This window comes from Podarcis tiliguerta, assembly GCF_965153285.1.
Source record: "Podarcis tiliguerta genome assembly, chromosome: 5".
NCBI lineage: Eukaryota > Metazoa > Chordata > Lepidosauria > Squamata > Lacertidae > Podarcis > Podarcis tiliguerta.
The window spans coordinates 26,543,679-26,566,347 of NC_139538.1; the positions used below are offsets into that span (position 1 = coordinate 26,543,679).

The following is a 22,669-nucleotide window of genomic DNA, read 5'->3' on the forward strand; positions in this document are numbered from 1 at the left end:
GCCTTAACCCCCAAAGAAAAGGCAGCAGTGTGGTAGCAGTAAGGCTTGCATATGATTTCCTGTAAATGTTTGGTTTCATTTTTATGTAAGACTGCATATCCACACAGTACTATGAGCACTTTAGAAGCATTTGTGTATGCATGGTTCTTTTTCACTTGACAACTGACGGGCTTGTAAATGCAGAAATAAAGTACAACCCAGGAAAATTGCAGCCTTCATTCAGATGCAGCAGTAATTCCAAAGCCCCAATGAGGAGTGCTTCTGTTCAGTCTTTAATATGTGTATTATATCCCTCCAAAGATCTCTTGGAGAGCAGAGATTCAGAGGGAGAGGAGAAATGAAAGTGCCCTGTTACAAATTCTGGTAAGCTGCTGCTGATCAGACCAAGCTATCCTGGTCTAGATGAACCAAGAGTCTATCCTAATAAAAGCTACCTTTCTCTTAGAGCTATTGGCTCTGGTCTGGCCTTGCTTGTCTCAAACCTTACAACGCCATACCTATATAAGAGTAAAGGTAGTGTTTCAGATAGCGATGGGTGAGTACAAGTATATCAAATCTGGTTTCTCTGAGTTTCTCATTTTTCCTACCTTAAACTCAGTTCTCCACATTTCCACGTCAGTTTTGTTTAAAGTCCCCATGAATATTCACCAGAAAATTTCTCTACATACCGTAATTTTGCAAATCACTTTTCTCTAATAGAATGCATTTCCCTATTATGCATTCCTTTGCACACTTCCTCTAGCATATGCCTTTTTGTGCACATTACGTGGCTGGAGAAATGCACTGGAAAATTTGGAGAAGTGTTTGGTGTTGTTTGGAAACATGCAAATTACACTTCAAATTGCCTTCAAATGTGAACTGACTCGAATCATACACACCCCCATCCCTATCTGAAGAATGTGAACAGGAAAGTGTGCCCTCTATTGCTTCTTCTGTTGCTGGAAAAGTTCACCTGTAGTGGACACAATCCTCCTCATCTGTCAATAGCGGGAGGCATCAGAACCAAAAGTGGGCAGGGCCACTCCTCTCTTCCTCTCTGTCTTTCTCTCCCTCCCTCTCTCTCTCTCCACACACACAATGGGATGAAGGGGAAGGGAGAGATCACTCTTGCCAGAGTTCCAATCTGATCACTTGTAAGGGGTTTTTGGATTTTGGTAGAGGGCACACCCTAGGGCTTCAAGCTGTCTGCTCCTTATCTAAATTAAATATGATGTTTCTAATCAGAGCATTTGCCCACAATAAAAGTGCTTGTTTACTTTTCCCCACTGAACAAGTAACTCAGATTTAGGTACTTAAGCTGACGGTTCTCCATCTTTCTTCTTCTCTTTATCGTTAGGTCTCACCATGGGATTAATTTTACGGTATGCTACAGCACCATCTGATTTTGAAAGTGGAACCGTCTATGATTGCGAGAAGCTCAAGGCAGGCTTGCCCACTCTGCTTGTCAATGTAACAAATCAAGTGTATGAATATCAGTACAAAAGAGAAATCAGCCAGCATAATGTCAATGCACACCAAGGCAACATGATGCTACAGAAGGTAATGTGATTGTCTTCTATTTAGTAAATGAGGGTTACATTATCATTTCTGATTGATCCTTGAGTTGATGAGGAAAGAATCCACAGTGACTTAAATGTGGCGTAAAGAACTTGTTTCTAATCTTAATTTCCCGTTCAAGTACAATCAGAAAATAGGTGAATAACAAATAAAACAATCTTTCTACTCAAAAATAATGAGCTTCTTTCTTCTCAAAAGGATCTATCTCAGCCTTGTTGCTTTCACAGTTTGAAGGCTTTCAAACATGACAAAATTCTACACAGAAATATATTCTATTGCAAAAATTAAAAAAGATGGAATTTCAATGAAGATAGGCATTGCATGAATGACTGAACATATGTCTTTTTGCTGTGTGTGTATGTAGCGTACCCATCACAGCTTTCTATTCCATGCACATAAAAAAATTAACCATGTGTTTGCATACATCTATGACTCACAGGTTGCTTTTGTACATGGATAAATTTTCCATGCAGGAATATCATCATACTTTTGATCTATCCTGAATCTATTGTAGTTCACATGTAAGATTTATCAAATGCCTGCAACTTGTTCCCAATCAAGCAAGACATTTACATTACAGTTGCCACTGAAAGTTTACTTAAAGAGAAATCCAGAATGTAACCTCCCTGCAAAAAAGGCCAACCTGGGTTGCTTGGATAAACTATGAGTGGCCAACTTGTGGCTCTCCAGATGATGGACTTCCCATCAGTCCCAGTCAGGTCAATGAACCTTCAGGGATGATGGGAATTGTAGTTCACCAACATCTGGAAGTCCACAAGTTCCCAAGCCAAGGATAAATTAGTTAGATCTACTCACAGTTTGGATGAAATAACAAAACTATAGGTAGATTTTGAAATAAGTGGAAATTCCTGTTCTCTTTGTGGATGGACCAGAAGAGAGGGGAACAAGCTACTGCACTGTGGTTTTGTGTTACATCCAGTGCTTTTTTTATGGGGGGGATACAGGGGGACGCATACCCCTAAACATTTTGTGAATCTAAGTTTGGCCTCATTGAGGGGCAGTGTTACATCCAGAACAGATCAACATATGTGAAACATTCTAACCCTCTACAGTACTAAACACTGTGTATGACAATTATTTCCTTTGACTACACTGAGTCATGTGGCACCTTAAAGACTATCATATATATTACGTTGTACATTTTCATGGACTAGATGTTACGATATTGAAGCAATGATACTGCAAGCTGATTGCTTGGAAAAGTCATGTGATGTTGGGAGTGTCTGTGGGAAACAGACAGCACCGGAATTAGCTCAGAGTGTAATATGAGCTGCACAGGAAGTGCTTGGTCAGTCGTCTGCTGGAGTTTGATGAGAGCAGACATGTTTTCTGTAACACTGCAAAGACAGGAATAAAGCCATGTAAATACGTTTCTGTCTTATCTCTTTCCCCTGCCGGGGGGGCAGGAAAGAGTGGTGTGTTCTTCTCACGCTGAGAAGGATCGCCTATCGCGACCTCTGCCTGGGTCCTGCCGGGAGAGCAGACCGGGAGGTCAACAGGAGACCAAGCCGGGTGCCTGGGAGATTTGCCAGTTTCTGCTGATAAAGGCTTGGAATCCAACACTAGAGTCTATGTCATTAGATGCACGATGTGTTTTCTTGAGTATAAAAGCACATGGTTGGGAAAATTGTCAACTATGAGATCGCTTGATTCTAGTCCACTTACTATTATGCCTTAATAAATTTTCTCCCTCTCTGTAATATTAGAACTTGGGGGTCTTCCAATGAAAGTGAGTGGTGGAAGATTCAGGACTGACAAAGGAAGTACTTATTTACACAGTGCATAGTTATACTGTCTTACTTGCTGGATCATCACCTTGTCATGGTGGGTGGGTTTGCACATTCCTATGATCCTTGTGAGCAAAGCCATTGGGAGTCTCGTACTCCCAGCAGGGTCACCCAAGGCAGTAAGGTAAGGTACCACACTTCTGAAAGATAAAGAAGCTATTGCACTGTGCTGGAAAGAACACTACCAGCATCTGCTTAACCACAACTTCCCTGTAGCCACTGAGGTCCTCTCATGAATTCTGCAAAAAACAATTAGAGATGAGCTTGCAGTATCTCCAAATCTGGGAGAGTCGTGTACAGCTATTAACCAAACTAAAAACAACAAAGCCAGCGGACCTGATGGTATACATGCCACAGTCTTCAAAGTGGGCGGAATTGAACTTACATGACAACTTCACAAGCTCATTGAAAAAATCTGAGAGAGAGAAGAGATCCCAGCAGACTTTAGGGATGCCAAAATGATCAGTGTCTTTTAAAAAGGTGATAGAATGGATTGCAGAAACTATTGAGGCATCTCTTTATGAGCTGCGGCCGGCAAAATTCTTGCAAGGATCTTAGCAAACTGTCCCCTAACAATATTCGAGGCTACCCTTCCTCAATCCCAAAATGGTTTTTGACCTTCTAGGGGGACAGTGGACATGATTTTCACCATTTGGCAGCTTCATGAAAAATGCAGATAGCAAAACCATCCCCTGTATATGGTGTTTATTGACCTGACTAAGTCCTTCAACATTGTAAATCATAATGCTCTGTGGACTGTCCTTCTGAAAATTGGCTGCCCAGATAAATTTGTGAACATCCTTTGGTGTATAAACACCAATAATTGGGAAAGACTGATCTGCAAGTGCTCCAGTTGGAGAACAGCCTTTACCAAAGGTGCCATGGACTTTGAAGACGCTGGAACTCAGGACAAAAGGGAGAAACGTGCTAAGAGAAAGGCTCATTTGGCAAACCCTCACCATGATCAACTCCCACCCGGAAACATATGTTCCCACAGTGGAAGGACATGTGGATCCAGAATTGGCCTCCACAGTCACTCAGAGACTCACTGTTAAGACAATCTTCATGGAAGACAATCTTACTTGGCTACGAGTGATTGCTGAAGAAGAAGTGTTATACTATGAAATTTGCTTCCATAATATTTGGTGATGGCCCCCAACCTAGGTTTAAAAGCTGTTTATGGTCCATGAAGGACAAGGTTATCAATAGCTACTAATCAACGTCTTTAAATTACCTCCAGTATCGGAGGCATATCAGTTGCTGGAGAATGTAAGCCAAAGACTGGTATTTCGTTCATGTCCTGCTTTGTGGCTTCTCAGACATGTCAATTTAGCCACTGTGGAATCTGGATACTGGAAAGAGAGATGGTTTTGGTTCGATCCAACAGGCTTTTTTTAATGTTCTAACTTCCCTTTATCATCCTTAACAAGTTAGTGGCAGGAGAGACAAATTGCAAAAATCATATAATTGCTGTGGTTGGCTTGTGCAGTTCAAAATTTCCCACATTTGTCTTTTCTGAAATTAGTCTTCACTATGCAGTGTTTATGGATCTGAATATGCAATGTGACTGAATCATTTTGAATAACAACTATGCAATTAATCCACCTCCCCAAGATGTAGAGGAGAAAGGTGCATAAAACCTATTAGTTAATGTGGCATTTGTGACTGTCAGTATAGAAGACTAAGGGATAAAAATTATTGTTCCAACTTTCTCCCCATAAAGTTGTCAGCGCAGCGAAATTTAGCACTTGCTGTTATTGGCTAGCCAGTTCGCATTAGTTTAATAATTCAGAGTAAGCAGAATGGTAAAAATAAAATAAAATGCTGAGCTCTCATTTCCTGTTTATCAAGTTGGGCTATCAGTTGGACAAAGAGAGAGGGAGGGAGAGAGGAAGTCATTTTGCAGTCAGGCTGTATTGTTACAGAGCTAAATAATTCATCCAGGATCGTAACCCCATAAAGGAAAGGCACTTTATCGGCACAAAGGAGCTGCAGACCATTTTGCTAATGACATGCTCTCACTTTTAAAGATATTAATCCAGTATATTGTGCTGAAGATACAGGGAAATTCAATGTCTTACAAAAATAGCATTTGCTATCCAGCAGGTTACCGTTTTTAGCAGGTTTCTACTTTATAGTGCCTACTAAAGCTGTGCATAAGAATGAACACTGCTGGCAAAATATTGCAGAGTTCAGTGAGTTCTGCCTCTGCTCATTCTGACATTGCATTTACAATTTGTCTCACAGTGTGCATCAATTAGAGCCAAACATACAGTAACTTAGCCCCCAAACTCTAGATTTTTGTGACACCCAAATGGAGGCACGATGATGCTTTGTGGGTGTCTGGGATGGGTAATTTTGCCTAATAAAGTCTATGGGAACCACTGCAGGAACAGAGGAGTGAACTTTTCTAAAGCCCCAGAGTAACATTGCCTGCTTTCTTTCCAGCATATAGGAGATTTTGTATATGTGAAACAAAGATTAGGTAACGAGAACAATCTGGGTAATCCCGATAGCCATGCAATAGCTTGGTTATCTGCTGTCAAGTGGCTGTCTAATTATGATAACTGGGTTTCCCCATCACAAGAATTCACCTGGTTGTGTTCCTATTATCTTGTGCCAGGATCTCAACATACCATCTCCCATCCACCTCCTCTCTGTGGAACACGGTAAACCAAGCATTGTATCCAGCATGAACTTTCCCCCATACATCACCTAAAAATGTGTTACAGGAGTTCTCCAGCCCTCTGAAACAGATTTGGGGGAGGGTGTGGGGCACATGTGAAGGAAGAGAACTATTTCCATCCCGCTTTTCTGTTTAAAAAAACTGCATGTAGTGGCCTACAGAAGTTAAAACACATGCTCAGCCCTGCTATCATGGCACTGGAAGAGGGAATGCACAGCTATATGATTATAGAGATGACGTCGTGGGGTGGAGGACAGTGTCTGAGAAGGCTTTCTAGATGTCAAGGCATGATAACAAACTGCAAGAGTTATTGCTTCATTGTTACCCGGCAGAAGACTAATAAGCTGAAGTTCCTCAGGGGCAGTGAGACTGTCACCAGGATATTTGTTCCATTGCCATGGTGCTACTTCCTGTGCTCTCGGTCCTGTTGGGAATATTTTATTTATTCATTTAAAGCATTTGTACACAACTCATCAGCCAAAAGGACTCCCACAGAGGCTTACATAAGCATAATAACAAACAAGACAATCCCTGAATTCAGGTTTAAGAAACAGAACAGAATCAATAATAAACCACTGGATTACACAATTTCAGGTTCATATCCAGCTTTACACTTTATTTTCAGGTGGCTATATTGAACCTGATCTGTTCATAGAAATTCCCTAGCTGATTAGTAAAATTATAAATATACATCCCTCTAAGGAAATTAATTATTACACGCACGCACGCATGTGCACACAAACACATTCTTTATACGGCTTTAAAATGTTAAATTTTTAAAATAAAACAAAATAGCATATTAAGCATATGTAAAAAAACATATCAAGATGATGAGGTTTGGGGGGGGGTTCTACTTGTAATGCATTCTCTCTTTTTTTTACTTTTTTAATTAAAAGAAAGAAATACTCATTTTTAAGATAATTTACCCGGTTCATTCTTCAAATAAAATGGCTTGAAAATAATAGCCCACCACTCATGCTCAAGGAAGACTACTTTGTGCTCTTGAATAAACTTTAAAATTTGCAGATCTCTAGCCAAAATGAACTGGAGAGGGTTTCAAATCTATGCAGAATTATGTTGTTGTTGTTGTTGTTAATTTGTCCCTTTTTTTCTGCTGCTATTCTGAGGGGCCCACAGCAGGCCCACTATTGACAAACAGCATTCTCAGGTGCTGACACAGGCAACACATGGCAGCAAGCTGTTGGCCATTGCATGCCAACTCCCACAAGCTCACATTTAAAGGTTGCATGCAAACAGATTCTGTAACGCTAAAGTGCACTGCACATGAGTGGGGCAGCAGGATTTGCCATCGAATAGAATCTGAAGATAGATGTTTGTAACAGGATATATCTCAAGGTCGGGTTTGGGAAGAAGGCAGGTTTCCTCTCCCTACTGCTACTGAGGTCCAGTGCCAAGGGCCTTCTGGCGGTTCCCTCACTGCGAGAAGCCAAGTTACAGGGAACCAGGCAGAGGGCCTTCTCAGTAGTGGCACCCGTCCTGTGGAACGCCCTCCCACCAGATGTCAAAGAGAAAAACAACTACCAGACTTTTAGAAGACATCTGAAGGCAGCCCTGTTTAGGAAAGCTTTTAATGTTTAATAGACTTTTGTATTTTAATATTTTGTTGGAAGCCGCCCAGAGTGGCTGGGGAAACCCAGCCAGATGGGCGGGGTATAAATAATAAATTATTATTATTATTATTACCGCTACCACTTGACATTCATCTGGTAGTTGATTCAAAGCATGATTGGTCATAGCATTCCCATTGCTGCTATTTTATCCTTCTGGGTTTTACCCAGTTATTTCTTCATTATATGCCTTGGGTTATATTCAGCTCATCGTTGAAATCAATATGTTTATGACTAACTCATTTTTATTAGTCATAATATTTATGTTAGTCATAATATTTATGACTAACTCAAGTCCACTGGCATCAATGGATCAACTCTTGAGTATGTTTTAGTTGGAGGCCGATATTTATTATTTGAATGTTTGTCCTGATTTTTGATGAGTGTAATTTGACCGCATAAAACAAAGGTTCATTCACCTGCTTATCTCCCAATGGGATGTCTTTTATAATCGGCCAGTAGTGCCCTTCTGTATCCTCTCCACACAACGTTATGCAACAACAAATGAGTTGGTCTTTAAAGTGGTGCGATATTATTTGCTTTTCTTAAAAGACATAATCCGTAAGAGATGTTTTGTCCTTTTGTACTTTCTGGCAGATGACCTTTGATCCTTCAATCTTCTTCAATGTTTTATTACCTCCTATTATATTCCACGCAGGCTACAGTTTAAAGAAAGTAAGTGGTATTTATTTATTTATTTGAACTTCAGTAGGACGTCTGATGCTGTTGTTGATCTAAATGACCAACCCATAAGATTTGTGAAAATTAGAAAGTGCTTCAGATTGACACTATAGCACAGAGAAATCAAAGAAAGGAGTGAGGAAAATGTCCCCAATTTCAAGCCTTCATTTTGATTCCTATGTTTTGATTCCTATAATTTGTTCCAATTAAATTTAATAATGTATAATCCCTGTATTTTGACTGCCTGTTCACAATTTTATTATTATTATTATTATTATTAATTTATTTCCTTGTGTAAAATAAAGTAGGCATCTTTAGTTTGGGATGTCATCTTTTTTTGTGAACCTTCTTTTAGCCCCTTAAAGCTCCATTTCCAGACCTGTGACGTAGGAAAGCAGCCCAGCTCCACCCTTGAACCATCAAATATTCATTAGGCCCTGACTGCCTTCTGACCCAATTCTGGCTAAGCCAACTGACTAGATATTTTTAAAACCACAACGTGGCAACTCTAGTTACTTTTCAGGGCATTGTCTTTCCCAATAAGACCACTCAGGCTTTGTATCCCAGCATGCCTAGATGGTAGGCTTTAGGACATAGTCAGGACTCTCTTACTAGTTTACAGACAGGCTTAAATTGCAAATAACACATTGCAGTGGAACCTCGGAAGCCGAACACTTGTAAGCTTGAATGTTTTGGCTCCCGAACGATCGAAAACCGGGAGTGATTGTTTTGGTCTTCAAATGATTTTCGGAAGCCGAATGTCTGGCACAGCTTCCGCAGCTTCCGCTTGGCTGCAGGACGCTCCTATAGCCAATCAAAAGTTGCACCTTGGAAGTCAAACGTTTTGGAAGTTGAACATACTTCTGGAATGGATTCCATTCGACTTCGAAGGTATGGCTGTACTGTACAACAAAGGCATGAAATTTAAGATATTTACTGGAACATGATAAATTGTAATGCAACTCAAATGCCAACACACTTTTAAAATGTTGTGGAACTAGTTCACTGTCCAGGACTTAGTGTAATTGTAGAAGAAAAGGATTCTGATCTCTCTTGCCTGAGGCTTTACAAATGTAAGAATTCATGCTATTAATATGTACAAATGATTTAGAGCTAAAATATAAAAGGAAGCTTGAGAATAGAATTTTTGGTGTTAGATTTCTGGATCTGTTGGACAAGCAGTATATATTTCTTAGTTAAACAACAAGAATTTTACTTTTTAATCCTTTTTTTTCACACACAGAGACATTTTTTCCGCAACTTAGGATCCATCCTAGCATATGCCTTTGTGGGGACTGCCATCTCTTGCATTGTTATAGGGTAAGTGAACTATATTTCTCCTTTAAAAAATAAGTCTTAGAATTGATGTTTGCTTTCTTACAAGACACGTGTGTTGCTGATGTCGTATTCCTATGCAAATATGTGCTGAATACTGAGGAATTCTGTACTGTGGCATCAATTCTTGGTCCTAAGTGCAAAACTAATTGTAGTGGAAAACTATATGAACATCTGTAGTTTTCATTTCAAAGTTCAGTGTTCCTCTGCTAGACAAAGAAGGCTGCCATGTGGCCTACCGCCGGGGCGCACACTGCCCTCTCAGGCCCAGCAAAGACTCCTGCAGTGAGCGGCTGCAGCAGAGGGGCCTTGCGCCATACTTAAAAGGCTGCCATGCGGCCTACAACTGGGGCACCCACCACCTTCTTGGGCCCGGCGAGGCACCACACAGCGAGTGGTGGCCGGGGAGGGGCCTTGCGTGCCCTCCCCAGCACTGCCGCCAAAGCAAAAGGCAGCCATGCGGCCTACAACCGGGGCGCCCGCTGCCCTCTCTCCCAGCAAGGTGCCCCATGGCAAGCAGTGGCAGGAGAGGGGACTTACACCCCCCTAGTACCGACGCCGCTGAAAAACAATAAAAAGGCTGACAAGCAGCCTGTAACCCCGCAAACACAAGAGACTTACCTCAACCTGGCTGCTTACTGGAACACATCCTGAACATGGAAGAGAAGAAAACAAAGTGAGGTTTGGCCGAAGGGGTTGGCCACTTTCTCCTGGCCCTGGCCCTGCCCCCCTGCTGGCCTTCCATTGTCCTCCCAGGCCAGAGGCTGGACAATAGCCAGCCTAACCCAGGTGGGAGGCACTGGACCAGGCAAACCCGCTCAGTGTCGCAAATCGCGCCCACCTGTTGGGAAGGGAGGGCGGGAATTGTAGTGGAAAAATACATGAAAATAGTCTTCATTTCAAAGTTCAGTGTTCCCTATGATCATTTTTTCAGTTTCCCTTTTAAACATGCACATTTCACTCACAAGCACACTGCTTCATGGGTATTGCAGTTAGAACACTGCATAAACTGTGGCTCTCTCAAATATATATGTTCTGAGAACATAAGAAAAGTCTAGATTTTACTTTCTAGTCCAATAATCCATATCCAAAGGTTAGGTGCTGAAACATTAAGGCCTGATTCACACATAGCATGGAATGAACCTCCTAACAAGTTGGTATCTTCTGTAAACCAGAGAGAGGAGAGAGAGGGGTGATCAGTTGGATATACAAGGCCTGAGGGCTGAGGGCTGAGGCGATTTTTTGGGTATCTTGGCCCGAAGCTATGTGAGGCTTTATACACCCAAACCAGCACCTTGAACTTAGCCTGGTAGCTAATTGGTAGCTAGTGTCAGTTGTGAATCCCAAGGTTTGTATTTCTGAAGAGGTGAAGGTTTCAACAACATCACTAATCATAGTTTATCATCAGCTTGATAATTTACCACTTGAGCCTCCAGGAAGGCCTTCCTCAACTCTGGTACTGGACAATGAATCAAGGTTCAAAAACAAGCTTCAGAATTTGTCCTCCAGTACATTTTGAAACCCTGACCCCACATGATTTGACAGCATTTCAAATATGATGAGACTGGAGCAACATCCTGGAAAACTTCATATTAGAGTTATGAACTCAGTACTATCTCCTTGGAACTGTTTGTGGTCATTGTCCTTTTTTCATATTGCACTTTGAGGAAGGCCACAGTAGGTTATGAGAGCTCTTGAACCATAAAACTCTTTAATGGGGCACTGAAGCCTCTCCCTATGGCGCAGAATTTATGGCAGCACTTTAGATTTTATAAGAGTTCCCAAATTTACAAGGAATCAGAGTTCTAAACTTCCAAAGAGCACTTTGAAATTACACAACCAATTAAATTTTAAGCTTCAGTCATCTCTCCCTGTTATATCATTCCTTAAGCAAAGGTGTATTTGCAGAATCAAAATATATGTACCCTTTTCATATCATTGTATGGTATGGCTGAACTTTCACATCTAAAGTTGCAATTCTGTCCACATTTAATGGGAAATAAGGGTCAAACTGCACTTTATTATTACACTAAATGCATTGTTGGGAAGCCAGGGGTTTTCCTTCCTTCCTTTAATTAGAGGCATGGGTGATTTGAAATGGGCATTATCATCACCACAATTAGGCTTAGAGTGGAAATTTCCTATCGGTATCACTGGGAGCTCCCCCCCTCCCAAGGTATATTATGAAGTGAGAGGTTATCTTCATAGGGATCACAGCTAGGTAGGGAAAGCTTAAACCTCGCCTCCCAGACTGCTGTGGTCCTGCTTAGGGATGGAAAAGTAACATATATGAACTGAAACACAGCCCTTGAAATTTGCACTTCTCTGAATTTTGCAATGCAGTTCTTCAGCCAAGTAACATGTAGAAAAATGCACAGAGCAAAGTAAAGTCTGCATAAATATACATATATTAGTGAAGCTAATACACAAAGCTTTATTGTATTAGGGAAAGTAGCTTTGCAAAAAGGTGTATATTGGGGGGGGATGCATCTAAACGCTGGTGGCTTTTTATGGGAATTAGAAATAATAACAATTTGATGTGGGGAGATGAATTTAAGATTTGAAAAATTAAAAACTGAAATGGACAGTCATTCACCCCAGTTCCAATGCAAGCTGAGAGTTCCCATTAAAGAAACAAAAACCTATTCCTCACTGCATAGTTAAAGCAATGCCTAGTTTGGCTTTTTGACTTTGGTTCAAAGTCCTGTTGAACCCATAGAATCATAGAATCATAGAGTTGGAAGAGACCACAAGGGCCATCGAGTCCAACCCCCTGCCAAGCAGGAAACACCATCAGAGCACTCCTGACATATGGTTGTCAAGCCTCTGCTTAAAGACCTCCAAAGAAGGAGACTCCACCACACTCCTTGGCAGCAAATTCCACCGTCGAACAGCTCTTACTGTCAGGAAGTTCTTCCTAATGTTTAGGTGGAATCTTCTTTCTTGTAGTTTGGATCCATTGCTCCGTGTCCGCTTCTCTGGAGCAGCAGAAAACAACCTTTCTCCCTCCTCTATGTGACATCCTTTTATATATTTGAACATGGCTATCATATCACCCCTTAACCTCCTCTTCTCCAGGCTAAACATGCCCAGCTCCCTTAGCCGTTCCTCATAAGGCATCGTTTCCAGGCCTTTGACCATTTTGGTTGCCCTCCTCTGGACACGTTTCAGTTTGTCAGTGTCTTTCTTGAACTGTGGTGCCCGGAACTGGACACAGTACTCCAGGTGAGGTCTGACCAGAGCAGAATACAGTGGCACTATTACTTCCCTTGATCTAGATGCTATACTCCTATTGATGCAGCCCAGAATTGCATTGGCTTTTTTAGCTGCCGCGTCACACTGTTGGCTCATGTCAAGTTTGTGGTCAACCAAGACTCCTAGATCCTTTTCACATGTACTGCTCTCAAGCCAGGTGTCACCCATCTTGTATTTGTGCCTCTCAATTTTTTTTGCCCAAGTGCAATACTTTACATTTCTCCCTGTTAAAATTCATCTTGTTAGTTTTTGCCCAGTTCTCTAATCTGTCAAGGTCGTTTTGAAGTGTGATCCTGTCCTCTGGGGTGTTAGCCACCCCTCCCAGTTTGGTGTCATCTGCAAATTTGATCAGGATGCCCTGATCAAAACCCAATGAGGCTTACTTCTGAATAGATGTGTAGTGGATTGCTTTCAAATGTCACATTGCCATTGTTAAAGCAGTGTCCAATCATGTTGCATTTTAAAGTTTGAAGCTCATTGGAATGTTTTTCACAAAGGCAATTTAGGGGGGGGAACCTAGCTTAAAAGTTTTTCTGTTTGTATTATCATTCCAGTCCTAACAGGGTAGGAAGTGTCTCCAAATTGTTGCTGTTTTCAGGAGCGACTCACCTGTATACCTAAAATTTAGGTTTAAAGTCTAGGCTTTGCCTGTTGCCCCCGAGGTTGAGGTAGCATTAGTATCAAAGTCTTGAGTAGCACTACCGCTGTTTTTGTTACTCTTTCCTCCCCCATCCCAGCTCTCTTCTAATACACAGCAACCAACAATTAACAGTGTATGGGAAAGAGAAAAGTTTTTTAAGCTTTGTTAAAAACAAAAACAATAACTAAATCTTTCCACATTTGAACCATTTTATGTTCCTGTCTCTCTGCTTTTTCTGCTCTTTTGGAGGTGGTAGCCATTTTGTGACTGATGCCCTCAACATTTTCTCAAAATTCCAAATGTGCCACCGGACCCCAAAAGCTTGTGGCCACTGCTTTATTCAAAATCAGTTTAAGTTCCAACAAGTGTTATGAGAGGCGGAAATAATTACCAGCTATCATAGCAAATTCTCAGAATAGTGTGGCGATCACACAGGGTTCCTGGACGTTTGACAGTCTATGGATCCCTGTGCCACCACTGTGCTCGCTTCCCTGCTGCCACCAACCCGTTACTCTCAGGTACACACTGAGTCCAGACAGTTGTTAAAATTAAACCAAATAAACAAGTTTATTTTATAAGCATTAACAAGTTTATGGTTTCTCAGATAATTTTCTTGTCAGTTTCTTAACCTTAGTTTCTTTACTGGCCTATACCTTCCTAATACCTTCTGACTGATTATCTCAACTGTTTGACTCCTCTTAAAAGATTCTCTCACTCTCTCACATCAGACTAGCCCAACCCACAAATTTATCCTCTCTCTCTCTTCTAACTCCAGACTGACTTCTTAACAACTCTAACTCTAACTCTTCCCCTTGGGTTCCTATAGGTTAGTCATTTTAGAATTAGTTAACCCTTGCCTTATGAACCCAGTATGATGTCACACACCTAGGAGGGCAAACGCCACAATAGGATCTTTGTCTATCCATCCATACCACCCACCTCAACTCAGTTCTCCCTTCTCCAAATTTCTGCCCAAGACTAACAAGGCATAGAAAGACATTATGAATATCGATGTGGATTTAGGTTTTTTAAATTTTTGGTTTTGCTTAATTTCCCCCATGCAGCAAATGCAGGAACACAGTTGTGCACTCCAACTGAAATATGGTTTGAATTAATATATTCACATTCTCTAGTCTAGCAGTTTACTTGACATTGGTAAAAATGCCACAAAGCTGAAACAGAGTGCTTTGCGAAGTGTTCTACTGTAACATCAAATTGACTAAAAATTAGGTGTCATTCAATTTTGCAAGCATGTGCTGAATACTGAGGAATTTTACCTTATTCTGAACACTTATTGACTTTGGATGAATGTTCGCTATAGAAATTTGAGCAACTGATTTTAAGGATCACACAATATTTTTTAAAAAATAAATAAATGAGAAGATATAACTCCAGAAACCAATAATATTATTGGGTTTATATCTCGGTAAGGAAAGGTTGGAGGGGGATTACTTCTTAGAAACAAAACTAAGATGACTCTTTATATGTCTAGTAGCCTTTACTCTCTAGCAACCAGGCTTCCCTCCACACCCCAGGTGCTGCTGTTCCATTTAGGAAAAGGCTTAATAGCAGCATGAGGCCCAGCAATAATGGGAACTGCAAGTGAGAGAACCAGCCAAGGAAGGGTTATCCAGCAGAGAAAAGAGGGTGGTATTCAGGCATATGTTCAGTCCAACTGTTTTCATGCATGAATCATGAATTGTGCATGCACATAAAGAGTGGCAATATGTCTGTTGAGGTCTGCTCACGACATGATGGTATTTCGATACAAAAGCCACAGTTCCATAGTGGAACAGGTAATGCACATAATGTATTATAACCAGGAAAATGAATGCAAGAAACCCTATGTCAGAATGCACCCTATGACTCTGCCTTCTGCATGACTGCTCCTCAGATATTTGAAGACCACAAGCATGTCTTCTGTTCTCCTGTCTAAACATACCATTCCTCATAATACTTGGTTTCTGGTTTCTGTAGTGCAGGTTATATACATGGCACTTTACAAAAGAATTACCCTATATACTCGAGTATAAGCTGACCCAAATATAAGCCGAGGCACCTAATTTTAGCACAAAAAACTGGGAAAACTTATTGACTCGAGTATAAGCCGGTTCACCACACCACAAACCTGGTGGCGGCAGCAGTGGCGGAGGAAGAACAAGCAGCCTGAAAGGGCTGATTTCAGCCTGCTCGAGCCTCCACTGCTGCCACTGACAGCGGCAAAGGCAGAGGAGGAAGAAGCAGTCCAAAAGGGCTCCTTTCAGGCCGCTTGTCCCTTTGCCGCCACCTCTGCTGCTCACAAGAGCAGGCATAGGAGCCGCGATTGGGAGAGGTGCATCGCAGCACAGCACCTCTCCCAACCGTGGCTCCTGTCCTTGCCCGTGCGAGAGGTGGGTGGCGGCAGCAGGACCAGCGGCGAGAAAGGGCTCCTTTCAGGCCGCTCATCCTGCCGCCACCACCTCACTTGAGTATAAGCCGAGGGGGGCTTTTTCAGCATAAAAAAATGTGCTGAAAAACTTGGCTTTTACTTTAGTATATATGGTAGCTGTTAGGTGTAGGGGCAGTGCTATAGGATTTAGCTTGGAGTGTGCTAGAGGAGAGCTCAGCTGAGCAGGTGTATTGCACCCTGTAACGTTGTGTTGTAAATTTCAGTTGTCATTCCAATTGGGCTTCTTTACATTAACAAAAGAGAGAGAGCCAAACACAGATACGGGTACTTGGGCCTCCATAGCAGCGCAAATATACTGTGATGTTCTGCTATCAAAGAGACAAGGCACTGACATAGTTATGGCTCTGTCAGAGTCAATAAAGGAACATTGCTTCTAACATAGCTCTAAAAGCTTGCTGCCAGCTTAATGAGATTTTCTCGGAAGGAATTTTCCAGTGTGGATTCTCAGAAGGTTTGTTCATTCTTCAGCATATTTTTTATATTTCTGCTGTTTTGGGGAGGGTGGGATAAGAGCAGGGAGAAACAAGTTTACACCTCATTCCAGCAGGTTTCCTGCTTTCAATCTTCATTTAAGATTCAGCCCATGCTCAATGATTTCAGCACGCTTTCGTGCTTGCACTGCTTAGTATGCACAGCTAGGCAGTCAGCATTTGACTTTCCAAAGCAGATCAGTTGTTTTATAACTGCTAGACAGCTGCACGCATGTAGCATACATGGACTTGTGGGGTTGGGGAGTTGTCTTCCAATCTCATTTTGGCCCAACCTCATAAAATTGCGAAATCCACGGATATTGGGCTTCAGCAGTAAGCATTTCGCAAGGCCTGTATCCACAAGCATTTTGCATGCGGTACAGCTTGGGAAACAACCCTCCGTTGCTGTGTATGAAAGGATTGGCGGGGGGGCTTGAACTGCTCACTGAGATTCTTTGTATGCTTCTTTTGTATATTTGGAACATCTTCTGCACTGTGATCTTCGCCAATAATGATGATGGTAGTAGTAATAATAATAATAAGCCTGATCCAGCAAAAACTCAACTTGCATGCTGAATGCTGACTAAATACAATGGTACCTCGGGTTACATACGCTTCAGGTTACATGTGCTTCAGGTTACAGACTCTGCTAACCCAGAAATAGTACTTCAGGTTAAGAACTTTGCTTCAGGATGAGAACAGAAATTGGGCTCCGGCTGTGTGGCGGCAGCAGGAGGTCCCATTAGCTAAAGTGGTGCTTCAGGTTAAGAACAGTTTCAGGTTAAGTACAGACCTCTGGAACGAATTAAGTACTTAACCCGAGGTACCACTGTAAGGGCATATCAACACATACCTTTCTTTTGTGCTTTCCAGGCATGGTTTTGCATTTTAAAGTTCTGTGTTCAAAAGCTCCCTCTCTATCTTCTTTTCTCTGGAGCATTCCCCATGAAAAGCTACTTTTTCCCCAGCTGAAACAGAGCAAATGGCAATCTGCAAAGAAACCTGAACTGTAATTTGGTGCGCTGCAGGTTTATATTGCTTTGGGACAAGGCTTTCGGATTGTGCCATCGCAATATAGCAGGGTATATCTGCCTTAAAACTTTACCCATTGCATGAAGCCTTTGTCACAACAGCCCTTACTGCCAGGTCCTCCTATAAGTCTACCTCCTTCTGAGTCTAAGCATGTGCAGCTGAAGCTTTCACAGGTTGCTTCCCTCTTTACCCTTCCGTCGCCTTCCTCTGTCATATTTTAGATTATAAACTCCTCTGGGTAGGAACCTGCCTGGTGCCCTGCACACTTATGACACTATGCATGATAATAACCCACAAAGTTAAATCTTAAGCTCAAGCAGTTTCTTCACCACACCTCTGCATTTCCTATGGGGTTCAGTGCAGAGCCAGAGCAGCCTTGACTCAATATTGTGTCGGTATGGGAATCCTTACTCCTTTCTGGATACATACGTTTCATATGCTAACTATCGTACATTTACAAAAAGAAAGAAAGAAAGAAAGAAAGAAAGAAAGAAAGAAAGAAAGAAAGAAAGAGAAAGAAAGAGAAAGAAAGAGAAAGAAAGAGAAAGAAAGAAAGTGACCTTGGAATCAGCAGTGGAGCAAACCGATCGGGCGCCTGGGATGGGGTGAGCTGGGACAGGACACTCCGCGGGGCCTCCAAGGAATCTGCCTGCCTCCTCCCACTCAGCCGCCCTATAGCTGAGGGGGAGGCGACGAGCGAACCGTTTGGGGCAGCGCGGAGCCTGCTGGTGCCCAGGTCACTGCGTCACTTCCAGGAGAGATGTGTGGCTCGAGCGTGTTGCAGGCCCCGCAGTGAGTGCCACCCACTATTTTGTCACCCCCTCAGTGGTGACACCCAGGGTGGCATGCCCCCACCGCACCCTCTTCCTCCGGCCCTGCTTGGAATGCCACGAAAACATGTTGGCTTACAACACAGCCCTATAAATTTCTACTCAAAAGTAAGTCCTACCAACTTCCAGGGTGCTTACTCTCAAGTAAGTAGGTATAGAATTGGTGTTAAAGGAAACCACGGATGCCTCATATTCACTGCAGGAATTATATTCCTTGCACAACTGCGTAATCCTGAAGAAGTTAAAACCTCAGAAGTTTAAACAAAAACATCAGGAAGAGTTTATCCATTTCATTTCATGTACGTATGTATTTCATTTTTTTTATTTGTTCATTACATTTATTTACTTATTTATTCATTGCATTTATATCCATCTTTTCTCTCAACGGAGCTCATGGTGCCTTGCATGGTTCTCCCCCTCCTCATTTAATAATCCCTACAACAAACCTGTAAGGTAGGTTAGGCTGAGAGCGACTGGCTCAGCGTCACCCATTGAGCTTCCTGGCTGAGTGGGGAATTCGAACCCTGGTCTCCCAGGTCCTGGCCTGACATCCTAACCTCTACACCACACCGGCTCTCGTTTAAATTTAAAATGTCAGTTGAAATGCTAAGATTTAAAATGTCAGAGGAGCATTCATGATGCAAAGCTCTCCTGAAATGAAACAATTTTAACCAGAGCAGCACCTGTGCCTGTCTGACTTCTTTTGGGAGGGACTTCAACAGCACTGGGCCCACAGCACTGTAGGTGTGACTTCTCATTGGCATGAGTCGTTCTTCTGTGCCACAGAGGGATCGCTAATAGTGCTCCTGCAGATGATTTCAGTTATTGACTTGGGATTTAAAGTGTAAGCAGGTCCTTCTGATAACCTGGGCCTAGGTTGTTAAGGGCTTTTCACACTAGTACAAAAACCTGTTATGGCACTTGTCAACGCTAAACAGAAACCAAGACATGGAATCTGAAGAGCTAGAAAGCAATTATCAAAGCAGTGAGGGGGTGGCATTGTATAAAAGCATAGATGTTGATGGACTTTTATCTTTAAAGACGAGATTCGGATCTGAAACTTGGTGCTATCCCCATCTAGCAGTTTCTTTTGAGCCCTTCTGCAAAGGAAAACTATAATGTAAAGCCTTTTTACTAGGAAAAAGAGTGGTCATTTAATGTAACGCTTTACAATAATCCTTTCCAGGCTTTCACCACCCACGCAGAGCCAAAATAATTATTTCAGTGCAGACATGTGCATCTGCTAATGTAATTTTGCTGGGTAGATTTTTGAAAGTGTTTCAACTTTCATCTAGCTGGCTCTGTTGGGAGCAAAGTTGACGTGAGCAGCGGAAAACACAGTTGGTCTTCTTCCAAAGCCATGTGCAAAAGAGCAGGCTAACATTCTTAAAGAGAAACCTATCATTTATATAAAGAATAGGTTTAGAGAGTAGGACTAGAGAGGTCCTTAGAAGCCTGGAAAAGGGGAAAGAGATACCTTGGAATCCTGTCCAACAAAATCATTAGGCCGGGACACAGGCACCATCTGGTTTGACTTCTGTCTTTTTTGGCGAATAAACCAGTCCAGGGACTTGTTGTACCAGGAGACAAGGGCTTAGAATGGACTGTGCTGACAGTGGTGGAGTTATGCAAGCATTGTAAGTGGCGATATTAGAGCCATGTTTACAGTCAGCAATATGTCTCTTCATGGGTTACATTTTTTGCAATGTGCACCCCTAAGCAGGGATGCCAACTTGGATAAAATATTGGGGAGGCCAGGTAAGCCCCACCCTGCATAATCGATCACATGATGCAGTGCACACACACCATTTGAATGGCAATGCCCACAACTTTGGGACCCCTCCTGGCCCTCTCAAATATTTTATTGGGGTGTTGAGGCCCCCACAGCTCCTAGGAGTTGGCTCCTATGCACCTAAGGTATTTTTGTAGCCTAGATTAAAAAATGAAAAATGGTTTTGAAAGCCCAGGCATCATGCAAATGCATGCGTTAGAGTGTATTTGGTGGGGGAACAGGCTTACCTCTGGATTAAAATTCCCATCTGGCCCCACCAGCATGTGGCCAGTGGCCAGGGAGGGATGATGGTAATTACAGTTCAGCACCATCTGGACAGCTGCCAATATATTTATTTGCCACCACCTTAAACTGGCTTAACTAAGCAGTGCATAGTAAAATCAATACATAAAATCAATGCAAAATAGGTTAAAATACAGATTGAAAATCCCAATTGCAACGTGAGCTGGCATATGAGCTGGTTGTGATTCCCTGCTGAGTGCATGTTTGTTGTCAGAGTAGGATTTATTGCCACATTATCAGGTTAGAATCCTCTCCTTTGAGATCTGCTTGAAGTGTCAGTCTGCTGTGCCTTCAATGCAAAGCATTAGGTGTTTTGTTTTGTGTTTTGTTTTGTTTTGTTTTGTTTTGCTCTGGAAAACCCTCCAGGTTGAGACTCACTGGCTCCTTCACTAATATCTTTAAGACTAGGAGTGGGGAACCATGATGGACAATAATCAGAGATGATGGGAGTTGTAGTCCAACCGTATCTGGAGGGCCACAGGTTCCACATACCTGTTTTATGCTTTTTTGAGAACTTTTAATTTCAGCAAGTTTTCAGTGTGCAATTCTGCTGCTGTTTTTGAGCTATTTATTTAAAATGCATTTATATACATGTACAGTGGTACCTCGGGTTACAGACGCTTCAGGTTACAGACTCCGCTAACTTAGAAATAATACTTTGGGTTAAGAACTTTGCTTCACGATGAGAACAGCTGCTCTGGTGGCACGGCAGCAGCAGGAGGCCCCATTAGCTAAAGTGGTACCCCAGGTTAAGAACAGTTTCAGGTTAAGAACAGACCTCCAGAACAAATTAAGTTCTTAACCCGAGCTACCACTGTATATCCTATATATCCTATCTCTTCCATCTAAGTAACTTACAGATACAACAAGAATGCTAAAAACACAACAAAATAAAACAACCACTTCTTATTGCCTGCTTCATAATTTTATTGTCCTGTATTTGTTTTATTATATTAGCAGCACTTGAAGAATAATGGGGGAATAATGATGATGATGTCTTGGGGCAGAGGATTCTGTCACCTTCCAGGTGCTGCAGACTCAAACTCCCATAATCCCTGACCATTGACCATGCGTCCCAGGGCTGATAGGAGATGGAGTCCAGCAATATCTGGAGGGACATGTGTTCTCCATTGCAGTCTAGGAGTTTCACAATTCCTGGGTTTGTCTCCAAGTTGTCAAATCACGGAGAGAATGCCTCCAACTTTAGTATTTTCCTGCACTGTTCCTCTTCTCTCACAGCAGCATCAGTGACCGTACTGTTAACAAATACACACGTACACACACACACACACAGAGAGAGAGAGAGAGAGAGAGAGAGAGTCACATTTGACTTCAAAAGAGGAAAATCCCCCAAATTTCCAAGCCTATAGAAGAATGAATCTTACTGAAGCAGAGCCAGCATGGCTTCTGCAAGGCTAAGTGCTGTTTCACTAACCTTTGAGATCTCTGGCAGTGTCAACAAGTATACAGCAAGCAACTTCTCTCTGTGTAAAGGTTACAACATTTGGGACTTTTTGGTTTAGAAGAAAGGCAAGGAAGGAAGGACATGATAGAGGCATATTAAATTCAAGGAGGTGTGGAGAAAGTGAATACAGAGATTTTTTTCTCTCCCTTATAATACTAACTCAGGGCATCTAATGAAGCTAAATGTTGGAAGATTCAGGACAGACAACTTTTCCCCACTCTGCATAATTAACATACCGAATTCTCTCCCACAAAATGGGGCTTTAAATGAAAATTAAGCAAATTCAAGGAAGATAAGGCTATATCAGTGGCTTACTAGCCACAATGGCTATGTTCTGCTTCCACTATCAGAAACAATATGTTTACAGACTTCCCATAGGCATCTGGTTGGTAACTATGAGAACACTATGCTGGGCTGGATAGGCCTTAGCCTGATCCAGCAAAGCTCATCTTGTTTTCTTATAAGTGCTGAGCAATTCTGAATTATTAGACATGCAGACCTATGCCCTTTAGGCCCATGTGCAGCTGGCCTGTGTGGTGACCCACTGCAGTGTAAGTTGCAGCAGGCTGGGATAGCCCAGTTGGCAGAGCATGAGCCTCTTAATCTCGGGGTCATGGGTTTGCCCCCCACATTGGGCAAAAAACATGACACTCGTGGTCCCTTCCAACTCTGCACTTCTACAATTCTATTATTCTATCTGCATGGATAGCTGAGTATCTTTGGGACAGGCTACAGTGCCACCTACTGAGTCTGATTATT

At 42.1% G+C, this 22,669-nt stretch overlaps 1 protein-coding gene across 2 annotated transcripts in view; it reads left to right on the forward strand.

The window, feature by feature from the left end:
• SLC9A9 (solute carrier family 9 member A9) overlaps positions 1-22,669 on the forward strand; it is a 249,304-nt gene that overhangs the window by 12,333 nt on the left and 214,302 nt on the right. For both annotated transcript variants that reach the window (XR_014511863.1, XM_083442758.1), the window contains exons 2-4: positions 1,337-1,539; positions 8,277-8,354; positions 9,604-9,680. Coding sequence is in view for 1 of the 2 variants with exons in the window: in XM_083442758.1 (XP_083298884.1) it covers positions 1,337-1,539; positions 8,277-8,354; positions 9,604-9,680 (358 nt within the window). In the remaining variant the exon portion in view is untranslated. The remainder of the gene's footprint in view (positions 1-1,336; positions 1,540-8,276; positions 8,355-9,603; positions 9,681-22,669) is intronic.